Here is a 27522-nt window from a genome sequence, read left to right as displayed (position 1 = left end):
TCACACAATTGCAGAAACTGTCTGCAGTTGGCAAAGTCATGCCCCTGCTAGGGTAGGAGGCAAATCATGGCCAGCTACCTCAAAGCAGCCCCATGTCCCCACATCTGGGATTAAAAACAAAAACACATTCTTATAATAGTTGTTTTTGTTGTTGTTGTTGTTTGTTTGTTTGTTTGTCTTTTGGTTTTCCGAGACAGGGCTTCTCTGTATAGCCTTGGCTGTCCTGGAACTCACTTTGTAGACCAGGCTGGCCTCGAACTCAGAAATCTGCCTGCCTCTGCCTCCCGAGTGCTGGGATTAAAGATGTGTGCCACCACGCCCTGCAGTTGTTTGTTTTTAAGGAAGTCAAAATTCTCACTACATGAGCAAGTCAGCCTGCATGTAACCCTAAACTCCAGAGGTGGACATGGGGTTCCCCAGAGCAAGCTGGCCAGCCATATCAGTGGGCTTTGAGTTTGACTGAAGGCCTTGTCTTGAGAAGCCATCACTATCTTTCTTGTAACTTACCCCGCTGCAGAACAAGAGTGACTGGTTAGGTTTTTATTTATTTATTTATTTATTTTTGCTGTTGTTTTGATTTTATTACTGTTGTGTTGGTAATGGAGGTTGTGTTGCGTGTGTGCTATAGCGTGTATGGAGAGGTCGAGGACACTTCGATCTCTACATGGTGGCGTTCCAGGTCTTCAAAGAGAGTTTGAAGAGGCCTCTTGGCTGTGGACCCTTCCTGCCTTCCTTGGCAGAGAGGAGACAGGTAGGGGCTGTCTTAGCCTCCATCCAATCCTACCAGGCCTGTTCAAGTGCCAGGGGAGTCAGTGGCTGAAGTCTTCAGCTTGGCAGGTCACTGTCAGGCTTCAAAGCAAACACTTTACCTACAGAACCACGTGGCGCAAGCTTCCGCTAGTGCGTTCACGGCTCCCGGGCTGTGTGGGTAGACACCAGTTCAGGACACTATGGAACGTGAAATTCTGCTGTTGGCCACTGCTGGGTCTATCTGATATTCCAAAAGAGTATTGAATAATGTGAACAGGAGCTAAGGGGTTGACAACGTTATTAAACCCTTTAAACCTGTGATTGGTGATGTTTCAGTCCTTTAAAGGGGCGGAGGATGGAGGTCGGGGTGGAGGGAGGGGATAGATGTCTAAAACTTGTACAGCAAGGGGTCCTGCTCAAGATTTATTTCCGGGGTGGGAGCAGCATTGTTTTGTCTTTTTAAAAAAGTATTTGTTTTGTGTATATCTCTGTGTGGTTGCATGCATGGCATAAATGTGTGCAGAGATCAGAGGACAATTTTAGGGAATTGGTTCTCTCCTTCCATGTGTGGTTCTGGGGATCAGTATGAGGCAAAATAATTCCTAATAAAGAGAGAATTATCAAGGCTAATGGTCTAATTGGATATGGCAAGTCTCCTGTCAGCCTATGAGGGGAAAAAAGCCCAAGGCCAGGAACAGGAAACTGAAAGTGGAGGAGGCTGGGGGTGTGGCAATATCTGGATATTGCCAGCTCTCCTCTTACATAACAGCACACTATCTCCAGATCTCATTTTCGGAATCGTGGATGACAGCTGGCTACAAGGTCCCAGAGGCAGGACTTAGAGCTCCTTACATTACTCCCTCGAACCTTTGCCTAAAACTGAAGTGCATGTGGGAGGCACTGCCCAGCACCTGCTGGGTAAAGGGTTAGTTTGACACATTATTTCATTTTTCTCCTGTAAAGTCTGTCTTCAGTCCTCCCAGGCTAATGAGCGACTAAACTCAAGTTCTCTCCTCCTCTTTCTTCTTTGCCATATGTGTGCCAAAGATGAATTCTCTTGATGTTGATTTTGGAGCCTGTACAGGACAGTCAAGGCGTCCACACAAGTAGGCTAGGGAGAGGAGCCGGAGGAGGAAGGAACAGTGCTCATCAGTAACATGTGACAAAGGAGTCATTGTTTCTTTTACCCAGATCCAACTTGCACTTAAGCTTCCCAACCAGGTTTCTACAGAAATCCCTGCTGCTCTTTGTTAACCGTTTGCCCGCTACTTAGGGGTGACTACATAGAACTGCCAGGCTCCCCAAACCTTTATGTAAAATCGTTTCCCAAGTGAGTTCCCAAAGCCAAGGCCGTCTCTGGCCACATTAGAAGGGAATAGAGGACATAAGATGATTATTGCGAAATATTATTAAGAGGTCAGTGTGAGGGGCTGGGGACGGGTGTGTGTGTGTGTGTGTGACTCTGTGGTTAAGAGCACTGGCTGCTTTTCCAGAGGACCTGAGTTTGATTCCCAGCACCTGCATGGAGGCTCACAACCATCTGTTGCTCCTGTTCCAGGGGATATGATGACCTCTTCTGATCTCTGAGAGCATCAGGCATGTAAGGGATGTACAGACATACATGTAAACAAAGTTCACACATATATACAATTTAAAGAAGGTTTTAAGGGGTATATTTGGAAGAATGCCTGACCATTACCATCTTGGGACAGGAGCTGCCATAGTGACTGAGCAGAGACCCCAGCTTGTGGCCAAGCAAGGATATAAGCAGAACCATATATAAAATTGAGGGGGCTGTTAAACTTTTTCTGTTGGAAACAAGGGAGATAACTTTGTAGATAGCTGCCTTCCTAGAGGTCATTAGCCCCCATCCTCTCCCTGCATGCAGCCATTGACAGATAGGATATATAAAAGGAAACCATAAACCAGGGGTAGTAGGACTCGGGAGGTACAGCCGCCTGAGGTTATAGCCAATGGTTCATACACTGCCTTGAGTTAAAATCATTATTCATAGGCTAAACTTCTCTGAGTCATTTTCTGAGTGGTTGGGACTATCCAAACTTGGAATTAGAGTGTGGTATGCTGTTCATTTTTGTTCTTTTATAAAGTGTCCTGACAGGAGGAAGCCTCTGGGTGGGAGGACTTTATTCAGGTTATAATTCCAGTTTACAGTTATCAGGAAGCCATTGAAGTGGGAATTGAAAATAGCTGGCCATGCCACACAGTCAGAAGCACAGCCAGCCATGTCACGAAGTCAGATGAATCAGAAGAAGCCAGCCATGCCACACAGTCAGAAGCAGAGAGAACATATAGGCTCCTTTGCCTGCTCAGCTGTCTTTCCACAAACAAAATGGCGGACCCCCTGCTGAGGGAGTTGAAAGCCTGTCTCCCGTCCACCATCCAATCTAATGGAGACAGTTCCTCATTGAGGCTCTTCCCATGCTACTCTAGGTTGTGTCTAGTTGACAGAGTTATCACGACACCCGATGTGCTGAGTGGACTGGAGAGCTTGTCCCCGGACATAGCATGTTTGGGATGGTGGCAGGGAAGCGGACTGTTCCCACCATCAGCAGTGAGATATGCTGCTGAGTACAAACCATTGCCTAAAGGGGGAAACTAACAGGAAGGGGAATTATGAACAGCCGTATCCGCTCTATCAGCAGATAAAGCATGAAAATTAAAGAAAACGGAAGATAAACATGCTAGCTCACATATTCTACAGCTGGGAGGGTAAAAAAGAAAAAACAAAAAAACCAAAAAACAAAACCAAAAACCACAGAGGGCTAGAGAGCTTATCCTAGGATCCAAAACCATGGAGGCCTTGGGAAGACAGCTACAGCTACAGATAGTAGGGAGTCAGGGATAGGAAGAGTAGGTGATTTAAAAGTTTGACCCTTAAAGAAGAAAAATACCTATAATTCAGCATTAACAACAACCCTATACAAGGAAATTTGGTAACCCCAAAGCATCTATTAAAATTATGGGGAAACCTTATGCAGGCTTATGGGAAACCCTGGTGGTGTGTCTGCAGGATGTGAGAGTGACATGAGTGCTGAGGAGGAGGTTAGAATACCCCACGCATCCCTTCACTGTGTTCTGGTGAACTTTAAATGCCAGTTCGACACAACCCAGAATTTCTGGGGAACAGAATCTCAACTGAGGCGTTACCTCCATCAGACTGACCAGCGGGCATGTCTCCAGGGAGTTTTCTTGATTGATGATGCTTTCTTAGGCAGCACCATCCCCCTAGGCAGGAGGTCCCAGGCTGTATTAGAAAGCTATCTGAGCATTAGCCACACTTGCCAGTCAGCAAGCAACATCTTTCATGGTCCCTGCCAAACTTCTCTGGGTGTGAAACGAGTTCCTTTGTCATATGTGTGGAATAGCAAGCAGGCAATATGGACACATTCATCTCTTGTGACTGTGGACATGACGGGAGCAGCTGTCTCAGGCTCCCGCCACCGTGGCTTCTCTCTGTGATGGACTGACCATACCCTGGAATTGTAAGCCAAATAGACTTTCCCATCCCTACCTTGTCTTTTGGATAAAGTGTTTTATCTCAGCAATAGAACAGAAACTAGAACACATTGCTGGGGTGATTTGCAGCAACATAAGGGAAATTCATCTTTCAAGACCTTCTAGAGAGTGGGTCTTCAATGTGCATAGCTAAGGTGGTGGGCCATGAACAAGCAAGGTCTCAGAGTGCACAGTATTCAAAAAGTAATGAAGAATCAAAAGGTGCAGTGCGTTTAAGCTGTTCCTGGCAGTGCACACTCTGGCCTTGTCACATAACTCTGCTGCAGTCTTGGTTCTGAACTGTAAAACAGTCCAGGCTGGACCACGGGATTGTGCATAAGGTGTTGCCTCCCTCATTCCCAATTCCCAGCAAAGACCTGCCTTCTTCTGTAGTTTCCCATGGGACAGGAAAGTATCATGGATATGGAATATAAACGAATCCATCAAAGCAAGGCTTCTAAACTCTCTACTTATGACTTCTTTTCTGCCAAGATATTTTTACATGGCCTTAGGCTTTGGGGAGTATAAAACAGGTATACAAATCAAACACTGATAATAAAACAATTTATTTTAAAACAAATTATTTGTCCTGTGGTGGTGGTGCACCCCGTCAATCTGAGCACTTGTGGGTCAGAGGCAGATGGATCTCTGAGTTCAAGGACAGCCTAGTCTATAGTGTGAGTTTCAGAACAGCCAGGGCAACGCAGAGAAACTGTCTTGATAAACCAACCAAACAAACAAAAAGTATTATTTGATATACATATATAACTTTTACAAGTTATTATTATTGGTGCTTTAGTTGCATTCATGTCTACATTCATGAGACATGAACTGTTTGTTACTAGTAACAGACAGTGACCTGCCATGTCGGTGCTAGGAATTGAACCCCAGTCTCCCTTGTGCCTCAGGTCCAGTCCCAGGCCCCCAGGGATTTTCATGCCTTCTGAGGCCAGTCAGAGGTCTGGAAGCTCTTGCTGCCTGGTGTAGAAGAGATAACAAGGCACACTGAGAAGACAGAGAGGATGTGGCAAGAGGGGATTATGGGCTGGAAAAAATCCCAGCTCCATCCTGAGAGCCTCAGGGACAAGGGTGTGTCCCCTGCCCCCCTCTCACACTTACCTAGAACATGAGCATAGCTTCCTTTTATACCTGTGAGAAGAAAAGCCATGAGAGATCAGGGAAACAACAGCCCAAGGAAGTTCCGGGAACTGACAGCTGACCCAGTTGGAGACTGTAGCAATGTGGGTGTGGCTGTTTCCCATTAAGGAGCAGAGCACACTGCTAAAGGAGGCTGAGAGAAAACTCAGACCCTGCCCTTTCCTACCTAAGTGTCTCCTCTTCATCACAAAAGCCACTACAGCTCCAATGATGGCCACAGCTCCAAGGACAACCAGAATAGCAATGTGAGTCACCATATTGGAGTCAGTGGATGGAGGAGGCTCTGGGAAGGACAGGTACAGGAAATGAAGGTGAGGGTCATGACCCCAGCTCTCAGCCCTGACCAATTCAGGGTCTCCAGAAGGCTCCAGCTTTCCCTGACCCCAGTTCTGCACCCACACCCTCCTTACCCCATCTCAGGGTGAGGGGCTCAGGCAGCCCCTCATGGTACACATGGCATGTGTAATTCTGCTCCTTCCCAAGAGGCACCACCACAGATGCCCACTTCTGGAAGGTTCCATTCCCTGCAGGCCTGGTCTCCACAAACTCCATGTCCTGGGTCAGCTCCTCCCCATTCAACTGCCAGGTCAGGGTGATGTCAGCAGGGTAGAAGTCCAGGGCCCAGCACCTCAGGGTGACTTCATCTTCAGGTCTGGGGTGACGGGTCACATGTGCCTTTGGGGGTTCTGAGGGAGAGAGTTGAAAGGATGAGGCATCCTGCTTTCTTCTGGGGACTCAGCAGTGTCCATGTGACCATCCTGGGGTAGACAGAAGAACTGGGGTGGGATTAGGGTGTCCATCATCTAGACACCAGCTAGAGCACTTGCACCTGGAAGGATCTGTTCTTAGGGATGCCTTAGGATGTGAGCAGGACAACATGGACGGGAGGCTCCAGGTCTCTGCAGACTCGTGGGAAGGGCTTCTGGTCCTGAGCTGGGTGAGGGCCAAGAGATTGAGAAAAGCTGGAGTCTGGCTCTAGAGACACTGAGTAGGGCAAGGAGGGAGGCCTGAGAAAGCCCCCCATGGGTCCAGGGTCATTGTCAAGCCTGATCTGCTTGTGTTAAGGATTAAAATCCCTACAGGGGAAAAGCAGTCTTGGGAGTCTCTCTCCCTCCTCCTCCACCGAGCTGTGCCCTCTGAACAGCGTTCTGCCCCTGAGTTATATACCTCAAGGCTTTCCCCCAAACCCCAGAGGAAAAGTGAGGAGAGGTCTCCAGGCACCTGAGCGCAGCAGTGTCTCGTTTCCCAGCTGTAGGTATTTCTGGAGCCACTCCACGCAAGGACCTTGCAGGTATGCCCTCTGTTGGTGGGCCTCACCGGCCGCCTCTGACTTGCGCTTAGAAATCTGTGAGGCAAAGTCAGTCGCGGTCCAGGAGCGCAGGTCCTCGTTCAGGGAGATGTAATCCTGGCCATCGTAGGCCTCCTGACAATACCCGCGGAGCAGGCGCCCATCGGGCCCCAAGTCGCAGCCATACATCCACTGCAGCGTGTGAGATTCTGGAAGGGATACGCTGATGAGCGCCACCTGTGGCCACCTTGCCCATGTTAGGAGATATCCCAAAACAAAAGAGAAACAAAAGTGCAACCCCAAACCTAAGCAGAACTCTGCGGGGGCTTTCTTGTCTGAGGTTCTGGGTAGGCGTTTGGATGAAACTTTGTCTCAGCGGGTCAAGATGACCCAGGCCCGTCTCAGGGCACATGGGGGGGATCATAGCTGTGATCCCAGCCGCAGTCACTCACCGTCCTTACTCTGATTGTAGTAGCCGAGCAGGGTCCTCAGGTTTACTCTGAAGTTCCTCCCCATGTCCCTGGCTTTCCGAGTCTCCCGCTCCCAGTACTCCGGCTCCTCCTGCTTCATCCACAGCGCCCGCGGCTCCATCCTCGGATTCTCCGCGTCGCTGTCGAAGCGCACAAACTGCGTGTCGTCCACGTAGCCGACAATGATGAACCGGGGCTCCCCGAGGCCGGGCCGGGACACGGCGGTGTGGAAATACCGCAGCGAGTGTGGGCCTGGGGACGACGCGCGGTGAGACCCCAACCTCCCCTAGGCTCAAGGTCCCAGGTAAAGGCGGGGAGGGACTAGGACAGGGCGGCGGAACTTGGGGTGCTGCACCTCCTCCACCACCACCCTCCCTCCGCTTTTCCTCGCAGTCTTTTTCGCTCCCACCCCTCCCCTCACTTACCAGTCTGGGTCGGGACTGTGGCGCTGACCAGCACTGTGGCTTTGGTCAGCAGCTGGAGCAAGTGGGCAAAAAGCAACATCCTCACTCCTTGGGTCTGTGAGGAACCATAAGGAGGACTGTATTCCTGTTGACTTCGTACTTTGAAACCTGTGCGTAGCTGATTGGCTTCTAGAAAACTAGGCGTCCAACAGAAATGAGAATTGAGACTGCATCATTTGTGTCTTTATGAAAGAGAAAGCAGTAGGATCCCTTTTCATGACCTACAGCTTTAACCGGGACAATCTTCTCTGGCACTTGTGTTCTTGGGCAAACTGTTTCTGCAAGTCTTGTTGCACAATCTGTGCAAGCTTCGACTTAGTTAATTAGTTAATTTATTAACTTTATGTCCTGACTACAGTTTCCCCTTCCTCCTTTTCCCAGTCCTCCCCCTCCCCTCTCCCCTTCTCCCTTTCTCTTCCAAAAAGGGGAGGTTTTCCAGTGGGTATCAGCCAGCCCTGGCATATCAAGTTGTAGTTATTTTTCTTAAAAGAATTATTTATTTATTGTATGTATATTTGTATACTGCAGCTGTCTTCAGACACACCAGAAGATAGCATCAGATCTCATTACAGATGGTTGTGAGCCACCATGTGGTTGCTGGGAATTGAACTCAGGACCTCTGGGAGAGCAGTCGGTGCTCTTAGCCAATGAGCCCCAAGTTGTAGTTATTTTATTTTACAAATCATGTTTATATGTGTGTTTGTGTGTGGATAGATGAATGCAGTGCCCGATGAGGACCCAACAGAGCGTAGGATCCCTGGAGCTGGAGTTTCAGGTGGTTGTGAGGTGTGGCCTGAGTGCTGGGATCTGACCTCAGGTTCCTTGCATAATCTTAGGTATAAGCTCTTAACAGCTGAGCCATCTCTCCAGTCGCAGAAGGACTCTGTTTAGTACTCTGTTCTGTGTAAACATGAAACACTGTAACTATACAAGTGGCAGTTATTAGATGGTTGATTTTAATGTAACTCCACCATGGGATGTTTCTATCTCGCTATGCTAAAACCACTGGGTCATCAGAAAGATAAATACGGTACGTATTCACTTAATATGTGGATATTATCCGTGAAATAAAACAGCCAAACTACAGTCTTTAGACCCAGAGAGGTTAGGCACAGAGGAAGGGACACAAGGATCTCCCTGGGAGGGAAAGTAGGGTAGGTGTCTTAGTTAGGGTTTTACTGCTGTGAACAGACACCATGACCAAGGCAAGTCTTATAAAAAACAGCATTTAATTGGGGCTGGCTTACAGGTTCAGAGGTTCAGTCCATTATCATCAAGGTGGGAGCATGGTAGTATCCAGGCAGGCATGGCCCAGGCAGAGCTGAGAGTTCTATGTCTTCATCCAAAGGCTGCTAGTGGAAGACTGACTTCCAGGCAACTAGGGTGAGGCTCTTATACCCACACCCACAGTGACACACCCATTCCAACCAGGTCACACCTATTCCATCAAGGCCACACCTTCAGATGGTGCCACTCCCTGGTCCAAGGATATACAAACCATCACAGTAGGTTTTATGGCCGGTCAGGTACTGAGTTTTGGGGGGGGGGGGGGTCTTGGGGGTTGCACAGGAGCGGGATGAACAGGCAGGGGCAGAGGGGAGTGGGGGGGAGGGGGAGGGGAGAAGAGGTTGAGTGACAGAATGTGGGGAGAGACAGCTAGAGATAAGGGCTATATGAGGGGCACAAGGGAAACCCAATGTAGTGGAAACTTCCTAAAATATGAAGCCTTTAAATAATGAGGGAGTCTGAGCCCCAACTGGCCATCTCTCGCTACCAAAGGAAGCTTCCAGTGCTAGAGTGTAACTGGGTAACATCCAGTAGATTTAGGGACCCAGAATGTAACGAACTGGGTTACATCCACTTGAATTATTGACCAAAGGGTTCCCATGGAAATTCCCAGACAATCCAGGCTCTCCATAAACTGACAACAGGACCCCATTTCTGAAGACAAGCCTCTTCTGGCCTGCAGGCCTGCAGATAGGCAGAACACTGTGTACAGAATAAATACATAAATGAATTTTTAAAAAAAGCTTTGACCTGATAGGTTCTTGCTCAGTTTTGAGATGTTTGAAATAAGCCACGTCCATAGCCAAGAAAGTTACCATGTCATTTGTATGTCCCCTGTTTCTAACTGAGGATAAATCAAGGGCCTCACAAATGGCAGGCAAGCACTGTACACCTGAGGTTCAGTGCTGTGTGTGGACTTGGCAGCCAAGACTTTTTAGGTGTCACTGAAACACTGGAGAAGGTGGGTCTCTGATGAGAGAGTTAGGGCTGAGGAAGGCAGCATTTGACACATACCTCACTGGCCCAAACTGGATTGTTTACAGAACCTGTGCAAAGCTGATCCAACAGGGGCTACAAGAACTGCATGCTGCTCTGGTCACACTGCAGAATGCACTAGTGGGCGTGAGCCACAGTGGACATGGGAGGCACCAGAGACCTGAAGGGTTTGCATCTCCATGGTAACCAGCTACAGGGGCTCTTCCAGCTCTCTGAAGCAGGTGCCTTGGAGAAAGCTCAGGATCCAGTTAGGGGAAATAGGAAACACATGGCTGGATCCTTGCAGAGCAGCAGTGCCAGCAGAGAAAACCAAAACCAAAACCACTGATGGTGGCAAGTTTATGAAGGGTCTAAGGTTTAGAGGCAACTCTTACAAATGGTGGAGCACAGAAAGTGGAAGCTATTTCCCAGAGGATGTCTATATCACAGCCTGAGGACTCCGTAGAATGTGACAGGGACAATGGGGTAAGATAGGAGCAATTTTTAATTTTTTTTCTTTGCTTTTTTTCGAGACAGGGTTTCTCTGTATAGCCCTCGCTGTCCTGGAACTCACTCTGTAGACCAGGCTGGCCTCGAACTCAGAAATCCACCTGACTCAGCCTCCAGACTGCTGGGATTTAAGGCGTGTGCCACCACGCCAGGCTAGATAGGAGCAATTTTATCTTCTATACTATGAAGACTCAGTTGTTCTCCATACTGGAGAGTCTGCATGTATATGGTGCAAATAGGGTAGCAAATAAACACTGCTAATCATTTATTTGGTTTGCATCAAGCACCAAAGGTTCCTGCTGCAGGGCACTGTTGACTAACTAGACCCAGCAGTGGGGCGGGACTAACCTCTGGAATGACCTTTGTTCCCTCCTCACTGTCCTGGCTGGTGGAGATGAACTGGAAGGCAGGCTTTAGGGCTTGCAGCTATTGTTGCTTTCTCGCATGTGATTCTGAGAACTACACTCTGCAGAAATCAGAAAGAGAATATACAGAAAGTGGTTGAGGCCCAGAGCTCAGGCTCCAGCCTTAAAGGACTTCCCAGAACAGGGTGAATTTGTTTTGTAAGCTTGTGAAGCTAATGGACACCTCTAAAGCCTTTTCAGCCAGGAGCAAACTGCCACCTGGTGGCCATCCTGAGAAACACTTGTTTCTGCGTGCCTCTGGGGTGTGTTGGGATGAGTTCTCTGTTCAAAGTTCATGGTTGTGTCCTGAACTGTTATTCTTTTATTTTATTGCTTTATTTAGTTCTCTCTCTCTCTCTCTCTCTCTCTCTCTCTCTCTCTCTCTCTCTCTCTCTCTCTCCTGTAGACAAGGCTGACCAGGAATTCTCAGAATTCCACCTGCCTCTGTCAGGTGCTGGGATTAAAGGTGTGTGCCACCAACATCCATCAAGAAACATTAATTTTAGAGACATAACATATTTTGAGTTGTAAAGAGACCTGATTGTAGGGCGAGTAACCCCATTATCTTGTAGCAAATGGCATTGCCTAACGCCTGCCACAGTATTAGTCAGATGGCAGATACTTCAGCTGGTCCACAAGAACCTGAGATTTCCAGTTGTCAGTTCTTAGGTGGGTTGTTGGTTCTCAGATGGACTCCACAGTGTGCTGGTAGGACCAATATAGAATCAGCTGTCTTTGCAGGTAACAATGTGTTCTCAGAGCTAGCCATCCCCATGACTTTGTGGAAACTTCTTTCCTGGCCCCTTTTCAATATGTCAAAGTAGGATTTTTATTTGTAGAAAGCAAAACAGAGATGTGGTATTTAGCTGTTGTAATAATGGATCTTACAAGTGCATGCAAGAATCGCAGCTTGTAAATAACTCAAGATTGGATCCTTAGGACTGTCGAGATGACTCACTGGATAAGAGCACTGTCTGGTCTTCCTCAGGTCCTGAGTTCAAATCCCAGAAACCACATGGTGGCTCACAACCATCCGTAATGATTTCTGACACTCTCTTCTGTGTGTGTCTGAATACAGCTACAGTGTACTTATGTATAATAGTAAATAAATCTTTGGGCCTGAGTGAGCAAGGTTGACTGGAGCAATCGGGACCCGACCTGAGTAAGCAGGGCTGACCGGAGCGAGCAGAGGTCCTAAAATTCAACTCCTAACAACCACATGAAGGCTTACAACCATCTGTACAGCTACAGCATACTCACATACATAAAATAAATAAATAAATCTTTTTTTTTTTTAAGATGGGATCCTTAACTCCAAGAGTTAAGCCAGCAAGGGGATTTAGAAAGGACATTTGTAAAACAATCCATTAACTTACCATGCAACCTCGTTGTACATGGTAATTTATACAGACTTTTCCACTCAGGCATTTAACTGTAATCTTGTCAAGACTTGATTTTCTATTGCCTTAAAAAATATTAGAATTTGGGGCTGGCGAGGTGGCTCTGTGGTTAAGAGAGAGCACTGACTGCTTTTGCGGAGAACCTGGGTTTGAATCCCACATACAGCAGGCAGCTCACAACCGTGGTCACTGATGAGGTAAATATTGAAAATTTGGTTTTGGAAAAAGAAAAGACACACAGAGCAAGGAACAATATTTCAGATCTGGATTTATTTGATTTCTTAAAAGTATGTTTACTTTTTAATTAATTAATTAATTATATCTTTTGAGACAGTTACTTTGTGTCACCCTGGCAGTCCTGGAACTCTGTAGACCAGGCTGGCCTCAAACTCAGAAATCCACCTGCCTCTGCCTCCCAAGTGCTGGGATTAAAGGCCTGGCCAGCAGCAGCCATTTTTTCTTAACATTTATCTTTCACCTCTCTAAATCTTCCTGCCGAAAGTCTACATTAACATGCTTTTATTTTTTTCTTTTTCCCGGGCCTTCCCAGGTGTTCGCCTATGACGAGATGAAGCTGGATGACTCCCTCCCAGCCGCTGGCTGCCAGCAACTCCTGGAGCACGAATGCAAGCTCTGTACTTTCCAGCAACTCCTGGAGCACGAATGCAAGCTATGTACTTTCCAGCAACTCCTGGAGCACGAATGCAAGCTCTGTACTTTCCAGCAACTCCTGGAGCACGAATGCAAGCTATGTACTTTCCAGCAACTCCTGGAGCACGAATGCAAGCTATGTACTTTCCAGGAGAGGTGAATGGTCACGCAAATAGTTGCTGACCCTCTGGTGAATAGTCAAAGTGATACAAGGTTCGAACCAGCGATGGGAACAGCAAACAAGGCTTTCCCTTGGAAGGTCCCAGCAAGGTGTCTGGACCCACAGCCAAGTGCACCTGCTGTTGTGACCAAGGAAAGCTGGAGAGAGGCAGGCTGAGTCTGTCTGCAGGCACATTACGGATGCCAGTCTGAGTCCTCAACTCGGTTATCATGAGCCAAGGAGAAAAGGAGATTCCTGGACTGACAGATACTCCTGGGCCAAAAGAACTGCAGAATCGGAAAGCTTTCCAGTCTTTCCAAAGAAGCTCATGGTGTCTGCCAACACGTTGTGAGAAAGCAAGCAAAGAAGGGAAGAAGCCCAGGACCACAGCCCCCAAGATCCAAGACCCAGCATCTCCTTACTCCACCTGTCCTGCAACAAAACACCAATGCATTGTTCAGTAGAGACTAGGTGCTATGGAGATGGGGGAGAGGCTGTAGAGCTAAGCGTTGCTATGGAGACCGAGGAGAGGCTGCAGAGCTAAGCCTTGGGCCAAGAGAATGAAGGAAGTCACATAAAAAAATGCCAGGATCAGACTGCCAAGAGATGTAGGCTGCTTCTACCTCCAAGTCAAAGTCCAGTAAAAACGAGTAACTACAAATGAGCCAACCTTCAAAAACTACTTTGTTGGGTCAGCCAGGTGCTCAGTGGGTAAAGGCACTTGTGTCCAAGTCTGCTGACCTGAGATCCGTCCCTGGGACCTACCTGGTGGAGGAAGAGAACTGACTCCAGCAAGTTGTCCTCTGTCTCCCACATGTGTGCTATAGCTCTCATATGCACATACCCAATAAATAAATAGATTTAAGACAACTTAAAATTAAAAAGATTTTTTTTTTAATTACAGCCTATCTCTACTAGTCCACAGTTCTTTTCTGCATCAAAGCCATTGATCCCAATTTGACCTGATTAAATGTCCCTGAAACATTGTGGGTAGTACCCAGAGTGCTGTGGGTGAGAGGAGGGAGCTTTGTGTCCCTGGGACCCTTGATACTCTGACAAAATGCCTGACTAGAAGCCAAGTAGGGAAGAGACAGGTGGTCAGATCTTCGAGCCAGAAAGGTGAGATGTGTTTCTGTCCAGGGTGGCAAGAACTGACCTGCTGGCCTCACAGCCCAGTCACTCAAAGGGGCATCTCACAGATCATCCTAATTCCAGTCAAGGTGACAGTAAAGACAAGCCAACTGATGGGATACAAAAGGAAAGATTGCATTCTTCAGTAACTGTTGCAGGTGATCCCACAGAGGCAGGGGGTGAGGGGGAACAGCTGCAAGTGTTCTCTTGAGGGTGAGGAGAGTAAGTGAAGCCTTCTGGGAGACAACACCGACAGAGTGGGCGGTGGGGTGGGGAGGAGAGGCTGATACCTCTTTCGGGGTGACATGGTAAACAAACCTGAAGTTCCAGGGGAGTGGCCTAGATGAGTCTTATAGTACCCAATCTTCCAAAAGGGAACCCCCATCTCCTACAAGAGCAAGAACAGGTTCAGGGCAGTTACTGTAACCCATGATGTTTCAAATAGCTCGCTCCTCACTCAGATCGTCCAAATACGGAGACTCTCTACCTCCCCATCCCAAGTCCTCTGTGCCACCCCATGTTTTACCTCATCATCCTGGACAAGCTTGCTAGAGTCTTGGGGACTGTCTTTGCCTAGGAAAGACCAAAACAGGATCCAGTCAGACTTCAGAAGACTAGAGGCTAAAGGAGGAACTGCGGTGGGCTCCCATGGGCTCCAAGGGTCTCAGAGATCACCCCTCACCACACTCACCTGCTTCCTGGGTGTCAGGCCTTCCTCTCCCACCTGAGGAAAGAACACCACGTACGGGTGGCATGGGAGTAGGGAGTCATAAGGGCCTAGACCCGTGGTTCTCTTCCTTCCTAATGCTGTGACCTCTAATACAGTATCCTCATGTTGTCATGACCCCCACCTATAACATTATTTTGTTGCTACTTCATAACTGTAATTTTGCTTCTGTTACAAATTGTAATGTAGGTATCCCATATGTAGGATGCCAGAGGACAACCCCCAAAGGACTCTCGACCCCCAGTTTGAGAGTTTGAGAATCACTGGTTTAGCAAAACCCCTTAGTTCTGGGCCCAAGGGAAATTTCTCTCTCTCTCTTTCTTTCTTTCTTTCTTTCTTTCTTTCTTTCTTTCTTTCTTTCTTTCTTTCTTTCTTTCTTTCTTTCTTTTTTTCTTCCTTCCTTCCTTCCTTCCTTCCTTCCTTCCTTCCTTCCTTCCTTCCTCTCTCTCTCTTTCTTTTTTTGTTTAAATATTATTTACTTATTTATATGAGTACACTGTAGCTGTCTTCAGCCACACTAGAAGATGACATCAGATCCCATTACAGATGGTTGTGAGCCAACATGTGGTTGCTGGGAATTGAACTCAGGACCTCTGGAAGAACAGTCAGTGCTCTTAGCTGTTGAGCCATCTCTCCAGCCCCGCAAGGGGGAATTTCTAGAACTGAGGTGATGTAGGACCTCCTTGGAGTTTTGTCCCCAGTGAGACCTTTGCCTGTGACAGCTGGTCATGAGGTCTCAGGCACCAGAACCATTCTCAAGAAGAAACTGCTGTTTAGTCCCGTTCACTTAAGGTTAAACAAAAAGGCTCCAGGCTAAGAGGACTGTGGATGGAACATCCTGTTACCTAAGCAGGGTATGCCTCTACCTAAGGCTTCAAACCCTCAGTGGGACAAGGAAACCCAGAACACATTTCTCCCCTACCTGCATTCTTCTTCATGCATATGCAAGCCACACAGAGACAAATGAGCAAAATGGAAAAAACCATGGCAACAATCCAAATCCAAGGCTTTTGGTACCATGCAGGCTCTGGGAAGCAAAGGGAAGTGAAGGGAGGGGAGGGCAGGAGAGGGGAAGAGAAGGTGAAGACCATTCAGCTCTCAGCCCTGACCAGCTCAGGGTCTGCAGAAGGCTCCAGCTTTCCCTGAACCCAGCTCTGCACCCTCACCCTCCTTACCCCATCTCAGGGTGAGGGGCTCAGGCAGCCCCTCATGGTGCACATGGCATGTGTAATTCTGCTCTTCCCCAAGAGGCACCACCACAGTTGCCCACTTCTGGAAGGTTCCATCCCCTGCAGGCCTGGTCTCCACAAACTCCATTTCTTGGATCAGCTCCTCCCCATCCTTCTGCCAGGTCAGGGTGATGTCAGCAGGGTAGAAGCCCAGGGCCCAGCACCTCAGGGTGACTTCATCTTCAGGTCTGGGATGATGGGTCACATGTGTCTTTGGGGGGTCTGGGGGAGAGAATTGAAAGGAAAAAGCATCTTGCTTTCTTCTGGGGACTCAGCAGTGTTCATGTGACCATCCTGGGGTAGACAGGAGAACTGGGGTGGGATTTGGGTGTCCATCATCTAGACACCAGCTAGAGCACTTGCACCTGGGAGGATCTGTTCTTAGGGATGCCTTAGGATGTGAGCAGGACAACATGGACGGGAGGCTCCAGGTCTCTGCAGACTCGTGGGAAGGGCTTCTGGTCCTGAGCTGGGTGAGGGCCAAGAGACTGAGAAAAGCTGGAGTCTGACTCCAGAGACACTGAAGTCTGGGGCACAGAATAAGTTCTGAGAAATAGCTCCCAATTGGCCTAGGGCCATTGCTCAAGTCAAGAATTTGTTGATCAGTTACGAAAAGATTGGTCTCCTGTTGGAGAAATGAATTTCTTGTTAGAGAGGGGCTGTCTTGTGAGGAAGCCATTGTTTTGTCACAGATCTGGAACACAAGAGCCTCTTGCCTCTCTGGACGTGGGGAGGAGTGAGAAAAGTCCTTCTCAGTCACCTGTCTCCCTCTCCTCCTTTGCAAATGCTAAGGATCTAAACCAGAACTCGTCTTGCTGGGTAGTGCTCAGTTGTGAGCTGAGCACTCCAAGTCCTCTCTTCCCACCCAGCACCACCAGCTCTCCAAACTCCCAGCAAGTAGCCTAAAGGAAATAGACATGGTTTGGCTCCCCTGGGTACCTGAACGCAGCAGCCTCTCCTTCCCTTTTTCCAGGTATTTCTGCAGCAGATCTGAGCAGTGGCTCTTCAGGTGCTGAGAGATGTGAGGTACAGTGCTGTTTCCCACTGTACAGGAACTTGGGTTTTCGTTCAGGGTGGGGAGATCCTCGCTATCATAGGCGAGCTGGTTGTACCAGAGACACAGGCGCCGATCTGGCTCCACATCGCAGCCTTGCAGCCACTGTAGTGTGTGAGAGTCTAGGAAGGACATAGTTGGTGGTCAGTCCTGTCGCAGCAACACCAGTAGAACACAGACCAAGTCCAAGTAAATCCCTGCAGACTCTTGGTTTTTGAGGAACTGGGCATGTGTTGGGTGAAACTCCCGTCTAGTGAATATGGACAACCCTGGTACATTCTTGGGATGGGTTCTGATCACTCACCATCCACGCTCTTGTTGTAAAAATGAACCAGGGTCATCAGATTCCTTTCAGAGAGCTGTCCTTGAATTGTGACTATACGAGTCTGCTGCTTCCAGTCATCTGCTTCCTCCTGCTCCAGCCAGGGTGCCATCCTTGGAGTCTCCTCCTTGCTGCTGAAGCGCAGGACCTGCATGTCGTCCACATAGCCGACGATTATGAACCAGGGCTCCCCAAGGCCAGGCCGGGACACAGCGGTGTAGAAATACCTAAGCGAGTGTGAACCTGGGAGGAGGAGCGCAATGAGACCCCGACCTCCTCCTCCTCGATCCCTGATTTTGATCTGGAGCTGGTGTGAGGGCCAGGAGGGGAGCAGGGCGCCAGGCTCTGGACAGCTGAAAAAGGGGGACTGGAGGATCTTGCTGGGTGGTGCAGACAATGGGTGGTGCTATCCCTAGCCTTCCCAGTAGAGACAGTTTCCCTCCCTGGTCTCACTCACCCAAAGGGATGGGCTGGCATCCTGCTGCAGGAGAAGGGCGCAGACCACAGCGGCCCTGAGGACCCAGGACATCTGGGACTGGGAAGATCTTGGACAGCTTTATAAACTAGAGCGACAGTGATTGCATTATCTCAGAACCCAGCTTCTAATCACAGTCGCTAGTGATTGGAAAACACCAGACAATCCGAATTTTAAAAGTAACCAAATGACGCTACCTCTGGTTGCAGAATCTATTGTCCCAAACTGATCATCTGTTTCATGTTGGAAATTCTTCCAGTGGCAGAAGCCGCCACCAGGTCTGACAATTCTGCAGGCCTACATTCTGCACCTTCTTGCTCTCAACCCTGCCTGTGGAGAGGAGGGTTGCAGAGAGAGCAGGACAGTAAAAGGCGGTCCTTTCTCCCACGTCATTACTTCCTTTCTTGCCTTTTCATCTTAGCCCAGCGATTGGCTTCTTGTCGCCATTAATAGCCAATCAAATAATTAGGAGAAATTGCCCTACAGAGAGTGAGAACTCGTGCCAAGTCATCAATATCTAGGCAGAAAAACTGAAGAGAAGTTGGGCACTGGAAAGTGAAACTAAGCCAATTAGGGACTCTCCCAGCTACTTTCCTCTTGAGGTCCTGAGAGTCATTGCCTGCCAGGGATATGCACAGACTCCCAAAGTGCCCAGAAAGAGCTGAGAGAGCTGTTCCTTTCACTCTGTCTTCCTGAGACCTGTTCAGTGGCTGTCTGTGGAGTCCAGGGGAGACTGCACACTGATCTCAGGCGCTCTCATGGGATACAGGACTCCTCCAGAAGGAAACATCCCAGGGCCCATGTTGGCAATAGCCAGCTTTTTGGAGGAATTCACTGTAGACCTAGGTGAGATCCTTTCTCCTTTCTGTCTGTCTGTCTGTCTGTCTGTCAGGACTTTCCTTTTTAGGCCAGGCTTGCCTCAAACTCAGGAGATCCACCTGTTTCTCACCCCTGAGTACTGGCATTAAAGACATGCACTGCCAAGGACCAGTGAGTTATATTTTCTCAATGAACCTGCCAAGTTGGCTACTAGCTCGCACCATGGAGTTTTGCACAAGGTTGCACAAGGTTCATCTCTGAATCAGAGTTCTCAAAGCTCACAGGGAACATGTGGCAGGATTCCATTTCTCAGAATCTGGGCAAGGACCCCTGTCCTTGCTGCATTCAGCACAGCAGCATGTTGGTTACTCTCCATGGACTTTGGGTTCTTTGGGTGGCTTCATGAAGGTCATTGGAGGAAATCTCCTGTGTAGAGTCATCACACTGTGGGTCTGGGCACAGAACCCAGTCCTTTTAATATTTGCCCTGATTAGGACAGTCCCTCAGAGTAAAGTCAGCTGATTCGGAGCCCTAGTGACTTTTGCAGAGTCCCTTCACTGAACTTAGCATTTGATGGACTGACCTTGTGAAGGTGAATAGTCAGGGTGTTTATTGGGGAGGGCTGGAGAGAAAGAGCCCAGCACTGCCTCGTTCTTCTTTGTGTGGGAAATGGTTGTCAGGGGTCATGAATATCTAGTTGAGCTAGAGTGAGGGTGGTAGTGAATGAAAATGGTACAGCCAGTTCTAGTCGTGGTGAAGGAAAAGGAAGAGCTCAGACTGAACACAGCCAGCCGAATAGACTTGGCCATGAGAGGGAGATGGGGGAAGGCAATGTGAGGGGAGAGAGGAAGAGAGAGAGAGGGAGAGAGAGAGAGAGAGAGAGAGAGAGAGGAAGGGAGGGAGGGAGAGAGAGAGAGAAGAGAGAGAGAGAGAGGAAGAGGAACAGGAAGAAGAAGAAGAGGAGGAGGAGGAGGGAGGAGAAAGAACAGGATAGAGACAGAGCGAGAATCAAATCTGTACAGTATGCTCAGTATGCAATCCCAGACCATAGCTCATCCACCAGCCTCCCTCTATCATGAGAAATTAATTTATCTGTGGAAGGAAATAAATAGATGTCTCTGTTAAAACCTACACCAAGCCGGGCGTGGTGGCGCACGCCTTTAATCCCAGCACTCGGAAGGCAGAGGCAGGCGGATTTCTGAGTTCGAGGCCAGCCTGGTCTACAGAGTGAGTTCCAGGACAGCCAGGGCTATACAGAGAAACCCTGTCTGGAAAAACCAAAAAAAAAAAAAAAAAAAAAAAACCTACACCAAAATCCAATGTTACCCAACATCCTGTAAGTCAGAAGAACGTTTTTTCTCTCTTCTCTATTTTATCGTTAATCAAAATTTTCTCTATTTTATCTTTAATCAAATAATACGAAAACTTGGGAAAACAAAGGAAGACACAGGTCAGAATTTCTTGAAAGATTTTTAAAATAAAGTTCTTTTTAAAATTTAACCCGTTTATTTTTTATTGTTTTGGCAAGTATCACACAAAATTTGCAAAACTGCCCTGCTCGGGATAGTTACACCTTCTTGTGTTACTTCATAGGAGCTATAAATGAGTGTGATTGATACAATTCTTGCTGAGTCACAGTCCAGAGATTTGACATTCACATTTCCAAGCTCAGACTAAAGAAAGCTCGGGAATTCCTATTAGACCAGCAGCGCACTTACTTCTATCCTCATGTGTTGTTTTTAAACTGACATTTGACATTTAAAGTATTATTTTTGCCTTTATACAAATCTGTCTTCATTTGTGAAATATAGCATATAATGACAGGCAATTCTATTTTTTAAATCAAAGTTTATTTGATGACAATGTATATTTTATAATGAATTTGTAGTACAATATTGATGTTTAAACAAAGCATTTTTTATATAAAGCCATGTTATAGTGTGCAAAAATAAGTTTAGAATATTGATGGCTCACCAAAGCTCATGTGACAGCCTGAGAACATGACTGTAGGTTTACTGAGGGCAGAGCAGAATTCACAGTGAGGCTGATGATACCCTTGACATTATGTGTGTTAAGAACTGATGGTAGAGAGCAGTGCTGTGGTGGCACACGCCTTTTATCGCAGAACGTGGGAGGCAGAGGCAGGTGGATTTATGAGTTCAAGGCCACAAGGCCAGCCTGGTCTACAGAGTGAGTTCCAGGACAGCCAAGGCTACACAGAGAAACCCTGTCTCAAAAACCAAAAAAAAAAAAAAAAAAAAAAAAAAGAACTGATGGTAGTCGGGCAGTAGCAGTGCACGCCTTTATCCCAGCACTTGGGAGGCAGAGGCAGGCGGATTTATGAGTTCGAGGCCAGCCTGGTCTACAAAGTGAGTTCCAGGACAGCCAGGGCTATACAGAGAAACCCTGTCTGGAAAAACCAAAAAAAAAAAGAACTGATATTGCAGGGGCTGGAGAGATGGCTCAGTGGTTAAAATCACTTGTTGCTCTTCTAGAGGACTGGGGTTCAATTCCCAGCACCTACAGGACAGCTCTTTTTTTACATTAAATATTTTACATTAAATACATACATACATACATAAACAAATCAATAACTGATGCTGAGAACAACTGTGTGGGAATCCTCATAACCAAGAGCCCTTGGTTTCACAAAGTGTGATCACATACTTCACCTACAACCTAACTGGCAGAGACCTCATTGCAGTCTCTACAGGCCATAGTGGTTCCTGCCTTCAACCCAGCACTTGGAAGGCAGAGACAGGAGGATTGACATGGCCTATAGAGTGAGTTCCAGACAGTCAGAGCTACATAATGAGACCCTGCCTGAAAACCAAACCAAACCAAACCACAAATAATGTGAGTACCACCAGCAGATTTGATGTTCATTTTCACAGGCAGAAGATAAATCTGTATTTTTCCAGTGAAGATTTGACAGAAGTCAAGTCCTGGTGTGTTTTTCCCCAAGAGAAAAGTTCTAAGGTTAAAAACCGGTTTAAGTGTTTAAACAAAGTATTTTTTATATAAAGTCACCTTATAGTGTGCAAAATTTGTTTAGAATATTGATTTAAAAATACTTAAGTGTGTAATTATTTTTACTTATATCACACAATCCCTCCACCACTTAGCTTCTGACAGCAGCTGAGCCTTCTACATCCAGGAAGACCTTCCACTGGAGAGCCCTGCTGTGAAGTGTCAAAGCTGGAAAGCTTTTAGCAAGAGTTGGTGTGAGAATCCAACACAAAGTCACTGTGTAGCTGCTCCCAGACAATTGCTTGCCCTCAGGACCAGAAACGTGAGCTCAGAAACTTGTGACTCTGCCATGCATGTTTTCTGAGTGAGGGTGAATAACATGTTACAAAGTGGATCAGGGTAGAACACAGTCCCCACAGGACTGCTTTCCAGTTGAGGTCCTGTTCCTTTGTCCTTTCTGTGATCCTACAGACAGGAGTTAGACTCTGGAAGACTGGGGGGAGAGAGGGTAGAATCTCAAGGCAAGGGCCCTGGAAGGAGGACATGTTCTCCTTGGGAGAAGTTCATGTCCTCAAGGCAGTCTCCCGAGTGTAGGGGCATATTCGGGCCTTGGGGAACAAGGATGGAAAAACACTTACTGCCATTAATCAGGCACCTCAAAGGAGAATAAGACAGGCACCACTCACAGGAACCAGAAAGGGCCTACTCCTCCATACAAACTAAAGTGATGCAGAAATAAACACAGAAGAAGGGTGAAGAGGCAGAGCCAGGACTGAGCCAATGCTGTGACCTGTCCCAGCTGCCCTGGCTGCTTACAATCCTGGGGAAAGGACAAGGCTAAGGACATCCCCCTGTCTCTTGGATCATGGAGTCTGTCAGTCTGTGGTTCCACCAAGTGACAAGGACAAAAGATCTCAGGAGGACAGAGCTGAGAGTGACCAGACCACACCAAAGTGGTCGTGAGCTGGGCTCTAGATAGGCATGACCACAACCTCCTCCTGTTCCACCTGACACTCAGCACAGGAAACATAGTTTCTGGAAGGTTCTCCATGCTGCCATTTATTTCTGCCTCAGCACTCTGAGTATTCTCAGTCCCTTAATTTACCGACTAATCAACCCTCAGCTCAAAGATTTGAGCAATCGAGTTCATATCCAGATTCTTATGTTCAGTGTGGAAGTGAGCAGCTGCAGCTCAGGGCAGCATGGAGCTGTCAGGATGCAGATGTCCCTTAGTGCGTGCTGGACCAGGAAGGATGGCTGTGGGAAGGAGAACAGGGAAGTTAGGGACAGGGTCCTTGTGTGCTAGGGTAGCCTGGTCTCCAGGTCTTCCCATTGTGCACAGAGGAAAAGCAAATAGCTTTAGACATTTGTAGTTTCTAAGTCAGAACTTGTTCCCACAGGAAGGCTATCTCAGGGTAAAAAATAAGAGTCAGGACATTCAATATGAAACCATCTCTAAGGCCCACCTCTCATTCAGAGATCTAGATCTGAGTGGACCTGGGACCCAGTCCTCTACTGTTTGCCTCAGGTCCAATCCCAGACCACATGTGTTACCTTTGAAGGCCTTCAGAAATAAGTCAGAGCCCTGGACACTGTTGCTGCCTGCAGTAGAAGAAAGACGACATTCAGGAGACTGACAGGTGGGGCTGGAGGAGCTAGTATGGGCTTCCTGAGCTCCAGCTTCACCCCAAGAGCCTCAGAGACAATCTTGCCTCCCACACCTACTTGCAGCTGGAGCATAGTCCCCTCCTTTTCCACCTGTGAGAAGAAAAGCTGTGAGAAAAGAAGGAAGATTCTAACTCTAGGAAATTTACAGAATGGATGCAGACTCAGGTTAAAGACAGTAGCAATGACTGGTGTGGCTGTGTTTCCCATTGATGAGCAGAGCACACTTCTAGAAGGGCCTGAGAGGAAACGCAGACTCTGCCCTTTCCTACCTGTGTTTCTCCTCCTCTTCATCATAAAAGCCACCACAGCTCCAATGATGATCACAGCTCCAAAGACAACCAGAGCAGCAATGATTACCATGTTAGAGTCGGCGGATGGAGGAGGCTCTGGGAAGGATGTGAAGGTGAGGGTTAGGTCCCCAGCACTCAGCCCAGACCAGCTCAGGATCTTCAGAAAGCTCCAGCTTTCCCGGACCCCAGATATGCACTCATAAGCTGCTTACCCCATCTCAGGGTGAGGGGCTCAGGCAGCCCCTCGTGGTGTACATGGCATGTGTATCTAGGCTCCTCCCCAAGAGGCACCACCACAGCTGCCCACTTCTGGAAGGTTCCATCCCCTGCAGGCCTGGTCTCCACAAGCTCCGTGTCCTGGGTCAGGTCCTCCCCATTCAACTGCCAGGTCAGGGTGATGTCAGCAGGGTAGAAGCCCAGGGCCCAGCACCTCAGGGTGACATCACCTTCAGGTCTGAGGTGATGGGTCACGTGTGTATTTGGGGGGTCTGAAGAGAAGAGTTGGAAAGTTCAGACATCTTTCATTCTTCCTGGAAACTGCAGGTGCTTAGATGATCAATCCCATGGAGGTGTAGGAAAGCTGGGTGCTGAGAGGGTTCAAAACCCCTCCGCAGCCATCCAGATAATCTGTTCTTTGGGAATTCCTAGGATTTGTGTAAAAGGGCCTAGGTACTCCAGGACTCTCACCACCTGCTGAGAAAGAGACTCCTGCTCCAGACTGGGTGGGTCTGAGACATTTGGTGTCACCAGAGTCAGATTCCAGTGACCCCAGTGTGTGCAGAGAGCAGGGCCCCAGAGAAGCCACTGCTCCAAAGGCCTGCAGACTGAAGGGGGCTACTGTTGGCTCTTCCAGAGATCTTCTCTGTTTCCATCCTGAAACAGACTCTGAACTGTCCTGAGAGAAGGGAAATATTGAGGAGAGCCCCTCTCCCCCTCTTGGATACTGGGTCAAGAAAACTAGAAGCCTTCTCTGTATCCTGTGGCAGGACAAAGGTAGTATTCTAGCTGCTTTCTTTTTCTCCCCCAATCAGAGAACAAGGGAGCTGAGAGAGGGTTGTTCCTCAAACGACATCACTTACCTGAGTGTTGCTGAGTTTCCTCCAACAATCTGTGGAGTGTCTCTACGCATGTGCCCTCTAGGTAGGCCTTGTATTCCTCTGCCACTCCAGCCTCCTCCCATTTGTGTTGAGTGATCTGAGCCACTGCATCTGCTGCGGTCCAGGAGCTCAGGTCCTCGTTCAGGGTGATGTAATCGTGGCCATCATAGGCATGTTGATAGTGCCCATGTAGGAACTGACCGTCTGGCCCCACGTAGCATCCGTGCATATCCTGGATAGTGTGGGGACCTGGCCCGGGCATGAACACAGTCCCGCCCATGTTCAGGCACAGTCCTCAAACCTAAAGCAAAACTCAGGCACCCACAGCGGGTCCCATATCCCTTCAGTGATTTCGTGAGGGGACGTGACCTCCGACACTCGAGGGGGGTCACTTACCGTCCTGACTCTGGTTGTACAGGTGGAGTAGGTTCTGAAGGCAAGTCCGGAAATTCTGGGTGTGCTCCTTGAATTTCCGCGTCTCCTGCTCCCAATATTCGGGCTCCATCTGTTCCACCCAAGGCTTGCATGGCTCGGCCCTGGGATTCTCAGAGTCGCTGTCGAAGCGCATGAACTGCGTGTCGTCCACGTAACCCACAGCAGTGAACCGGGGCTCCCTGAAGCCGGGCCGGGACATGGCAGTGGCATAATACCTCAGCGAGTGTGAGCCTAGGGGAGGAGCGACGTGAGACCCCCGACCTCCTCTTGGGACCCTGGGAGGGTGTGCAGACCTGGAGATGAGCAGGACTGGGGCTCTGAGAAAGGGCTGAGACAGGACAACTCGCTTTCCAAGTGCCACCAAGAACCTCCCCACAAAGGCCCTTTCCCTCGCGACCCCCACTCACTCTTGCCCGCTTGGGTCGAGGCCAGGGCGGTCACCAGCAGCAGGAGAAGTAGAGGGCAACTCGTAAGGGTCCCCATCCTGGGATAGGGAGGGCTCAGGACAGTGATATAAATCCTGGACTTGGTATCTTGCAATCACAGCTACTTTTCCTTTTCTAGGAACCTCCTCCCAATGGGCCTGGGAGGTGCTGCTGCAAAAAACTATCCCCAGGCAGGAAAACTGCCAATGACAGCAAGAGCAAGATGTGAAACCAACTCAAGCCCTGCCCTCAGCCCAGCTCTCAGCCCCGTCCTCCTCAGACCTCTACTTATAAAGCCACTTCTGAGGACTTGGGACTTTGTCCTGACTCCTCCTGTACATATAGCCCTGTGTATAGATAGCATCCTCTATCTGAGCCCTGCCCAGAATGTCAGGTGGTAATCAGAGTGGAAACCTTCAGTGTTAGAGCAGTTGTTTTGCTCCCTCCTACCTCCACATCTGACCCCACTGTGATGGGCATCAGGTGCTCTGGAGCGCAGTGGAGAGATGTTTTCTTCAAAGCAGGAGGCTCGGACCTGCAAGCACCACACAGTTTCACACAGAGACCAGTGGTCTGTGTTCACCTGTAGTGGCTTAGTGTTAGCATTAGGTCACACTGCCAAGCCAGACTGCTCAGGAATCTGTGTTCTAAATACATAAATAAATGGGTCCAAACATCTTTGTGCTAGATCCACAGCAGGTCCTAAAAGTCTCCTGTCAGGTTCCACCTGCACTGTGGAAATATCAGTCTTGCACAGCAGCACCAGACCATCAGCTTCTTCATATTTCCTTCATGCTGTATCATCCTCCCTTGTTAGCATGACTTCTCTTCAACCTCTCAGGGGCCTTTTTACTTTGTGGATCCCATGCCTGCATTGTCTTCTGAGAAATCGGAAGATGTTTTCATCTTTGTCCTGATCTGTGAGTTGCCTAAAATAGCCAACTACTCCAATATTTCCTTCTGAGGTCTCTTAACACTAAAAGCCATTCATCTCCAACTCTCTTAGTCTTCTCATACTTATATAAGTACATGGACATTCATACAAGCATGGGCACACACACATTCACACAAACACACTCATACACAGTCACAATACACACAATGATGGATGGATTTGTCTGTCGCCTCCAATGCACTCAGAAAACTCTCTGTCCCTCTCCAGGCATCCCTGTGCTCCCCATCAACACACAAATGTCTGAGGCCAGCCTGCCTGGGATTCACCCTCAGAACCCATGTCCACATCTAGAGTCAACTCCCTCCTTTAGTTTCTGGCCTCTGGCTCACTGCAGATTCCTATGCACACTCAAGACCTCAGACCTCAGAGTCCTGCTTTGAAATGCTAAGGAGAGCATTGAGACATGTCCTGGGGAGTTAGGATGCTCACCCAGGCAATGTGGGGTGGCATTCCTGACAAGTGCAGGAAGCAGCAGTGTTGACCCACATGAAGGTCAGGGCTCAGGTGACTAAGGTCTCAGGCACTGTCGGCTTCTTTCCCAGAATGTCTGCAAAGGGAGATGGCTATAACATTGCTCCCACACCAGCCCTGATTTGTACAATCAGCAGACCTGCTGAGCAGAAAGTCACTATGGTCATACTAACAGGGCACCTTTCACTTCAAGGCCCAGGAATGGCTGGACAGCAGTATGGTCCACAGCCTCCAGAGTAAGCTGTGGTTTCACCCAGGCAACTGGGGTCATTGAGATTTGGGAGTCAGATGAGCAGAGGCTCCCAGTGAGCAGGCAGGATGAAGAGGAGGGCAGGTCCTCTCTGCTGTCAACTTTGACCTCAGCTTCTGAGTTCTTATCCTCATCTGGGACAGCTACAGGTATCAGAACCTCCTGGGCTCC

General features: G+C 48.4%; 3 protein-coding genes and 1 long non-coding RNA gene across 12 annotated transcripts in view; 1 reads left to right on the top strand and 3 right to left on the bottom strand.

The window, feature by feature from the left end:
• LOC147000431 (uncharacterized) overlaps positions 1-13934 on the top strand; it is a 44388-nt gene extending 30454 nt beyond the window's left edge. The window contains exon 2 of the long non-coding RNA XR_015045891.1: positions 12773-13934. This is a non-coding gene — a long non-coding RNA (uncharacterized LOC147000431). The remainder of the gene's footprint in view (positions 1-12772) is intronic.
• Positions 4814-7929, bottom strand: LOC110312200 (H-2 class I histocompatibility antigen, D-37 alpha chain). Of its 2 annotated transcripts, none has more exons than XM_021185754.2 (7): positions 7608-7929; positions 7165-7434; positions 6646-6921; positions 5835-6110; positions 5591-5707; positions 5386-5415; positions 4814-5244 (listed from the first exon to the last, which is right to left on the bottom strand). In XM_021185754.2, the coding sequence occupies exons 1-7, from the start codon at positions 7684-7686 to the stop codon at positions 5201-5203; spliced, it is 1092 nt and encodes a 363-aa protein (XP_021041413.1). In that variant the 5' UTR covers positions 7687-7929; the 3' UTR covers positions 4814-5200. The 2 variants fall into 2 exon arrangements, with proteins under 2 accessions (XP_021041413.1, XP_085689037.1); XM_085832911.1 differs by having other exon boundaries at positions 7165-7322; positions 7608-7693.
• On the bottom strand, positions 13370-18342 carry LOC110312202 (H-2 class I histocompatibility antigen, Q10 alpha chain-like). Of its 8 annotated transcripts, none has more exons than XM_085832913.1 (9): positions 18169-18341; positions 17479-17739; positions 17060-17296; positions 16067-16342; positions 15814-15918; positions 14856-14888; positions 14691-14737; positions 14483-14552; positions 13370-13465 (listed from the first exon to the last, which is right to left on the bottom strand). In XM_085832913.1, exons 2-9 carry the CDS (start codon positions 17648-17650, stop codon positions 13452-13454), a joined length of 954 nt encoding a protein of 317 aa, XP_085689039.1. In that variant the 5' UTR covers positions 17651-17739; positions 18169-18341; the 3' UTR covers positions 13370-13451. The 8 variants fall into 8 exon arrangements, with proteins under 8 accessions (XP_085689039.1, XP_021041417.1, XP_029327309.1 ...); XM_021185758.2 differs by lacking the exon at positions 13370-13465 and adding an exon at positions 13905-14274 and having other exon boundaries at positions 17479-17772; positions 17950-18342; XM_029471449.2 differs by lacking the exon at positions 13370-13465 and adding an exon at positions 13905-14274.
• A 4210-nt stretch (positions 18343-22552) lies between these two features.
• Positions 22553-25733, bottom strand: LOC147000430 (H-2 class I histocompatibility antigen, D-B alpha chain-like). Its single transcript, XM_085832912.1, has 8 exons — positions 25658-25733; positions 25212-25481; positions 24798-25064; positions 23931-24206; positions 23698-23814; positions 23486-23518; positions 23315-23362; positions 22553-23017 (listed from the first exon to the last, which is right to left on the bottom strand). Exons 1-8 carry the CDS (start codon positions 25731-25733, stop codon positions 22953-22955), a joined length of 1152 nt encoding a protein of 383 aa, XP_085689038.1. The 3' UTR covers positions 22553-22952.
• Between the last annotated feature and the right edge of the window lie 1789 nt (positions 25734-27522).

Source organism: Mus caroli, unplaced genomic scaffold (assembly GCF_978045245.1).
Source record: "Mus caroli unplaced genomic scaffold, Mus_caroli_1 scaffold_18, whole genome shotgun sequence".
Taxonomy (NCBI): domain Eukaryota; kingdom Metazoa; phylum Chordata; class Mammalia; order Rodentia; family Muridae; genus Mus; species Mus caroli.
This window is presented reverse-complemented; position numbering and strand designations above follow the sequence as displayed.

Excerpts from the sequence above, each read along its gene's own strand:
- LOC110312200 (XM_021185754.2), bottom strand. The coding sequence starts at position 7,686 with ATGTTGCTTTTTGCCCACTTGCTCCAGCTGCTGACCAAAGCCACAGTG. Across the intron at positions 6,111-6,645 it reads CGAGACACTGCTGCGCTCAG|AACCCCCAAAGGCACATGTG; the intron begins GTGCCTGGAGAC and ends TCTCTCCCTCAG. Across the intron at positions 5,245-5,385 it reads AAGCTATGCTCATGTTCTAG|GCAGCAAGAGCTTCCAGACC; the intron begins GTAAGTGTGAGA and ends CTTCTACACCAG.
- LOC110312202 (XM_021185758.2), bottom strand. The coding sequence starts at position 18,025 with ATGTCCTGGGTCCTCAGGGCCGCTGTGGTCTGCGCCCTTCTCCTGCAG. Across the intron at positions 17,773-17,949 it reads CAGCCCATCCCTTTGGGTGA|GAGGTCGGGGTCTCATTGCG; the intron begins GTGAGACCAGGG and ends ATCGAGGAGGAG. Across the intron at positions 16,343-17,059 it reads GGAGAGGCTGCTGCGTTCAG|ACCCCCCAAAGACACATGTG; the intron begins GTACCCAGGGGA and ends TCTCTCCCCCAG.
- LOC147000430 (XM_085832912.1), bottom strand. The coding sequence starts at position 25,733 with ATGGGGACCCTTACGAGTTGCCCTCTACTTCTCCTGCTGCTGGTGACC. Across the intron at positions 23,815-23,930 it reads GCCCCTCACCCTGAGATGGG|AGCCTCCTCCATCCGCCGAC; the intron begins GTAAGCAGCTTA and ends CATCCTTCCCAG. Across the intron at positions 23,018-23,314 it reads ATTTCTGAAGGCCTTCAAAG|CCATCCTTCCTGGTCCAGCA; the intron begins GTAACACATGTG and ends TCCTTCCCACAG.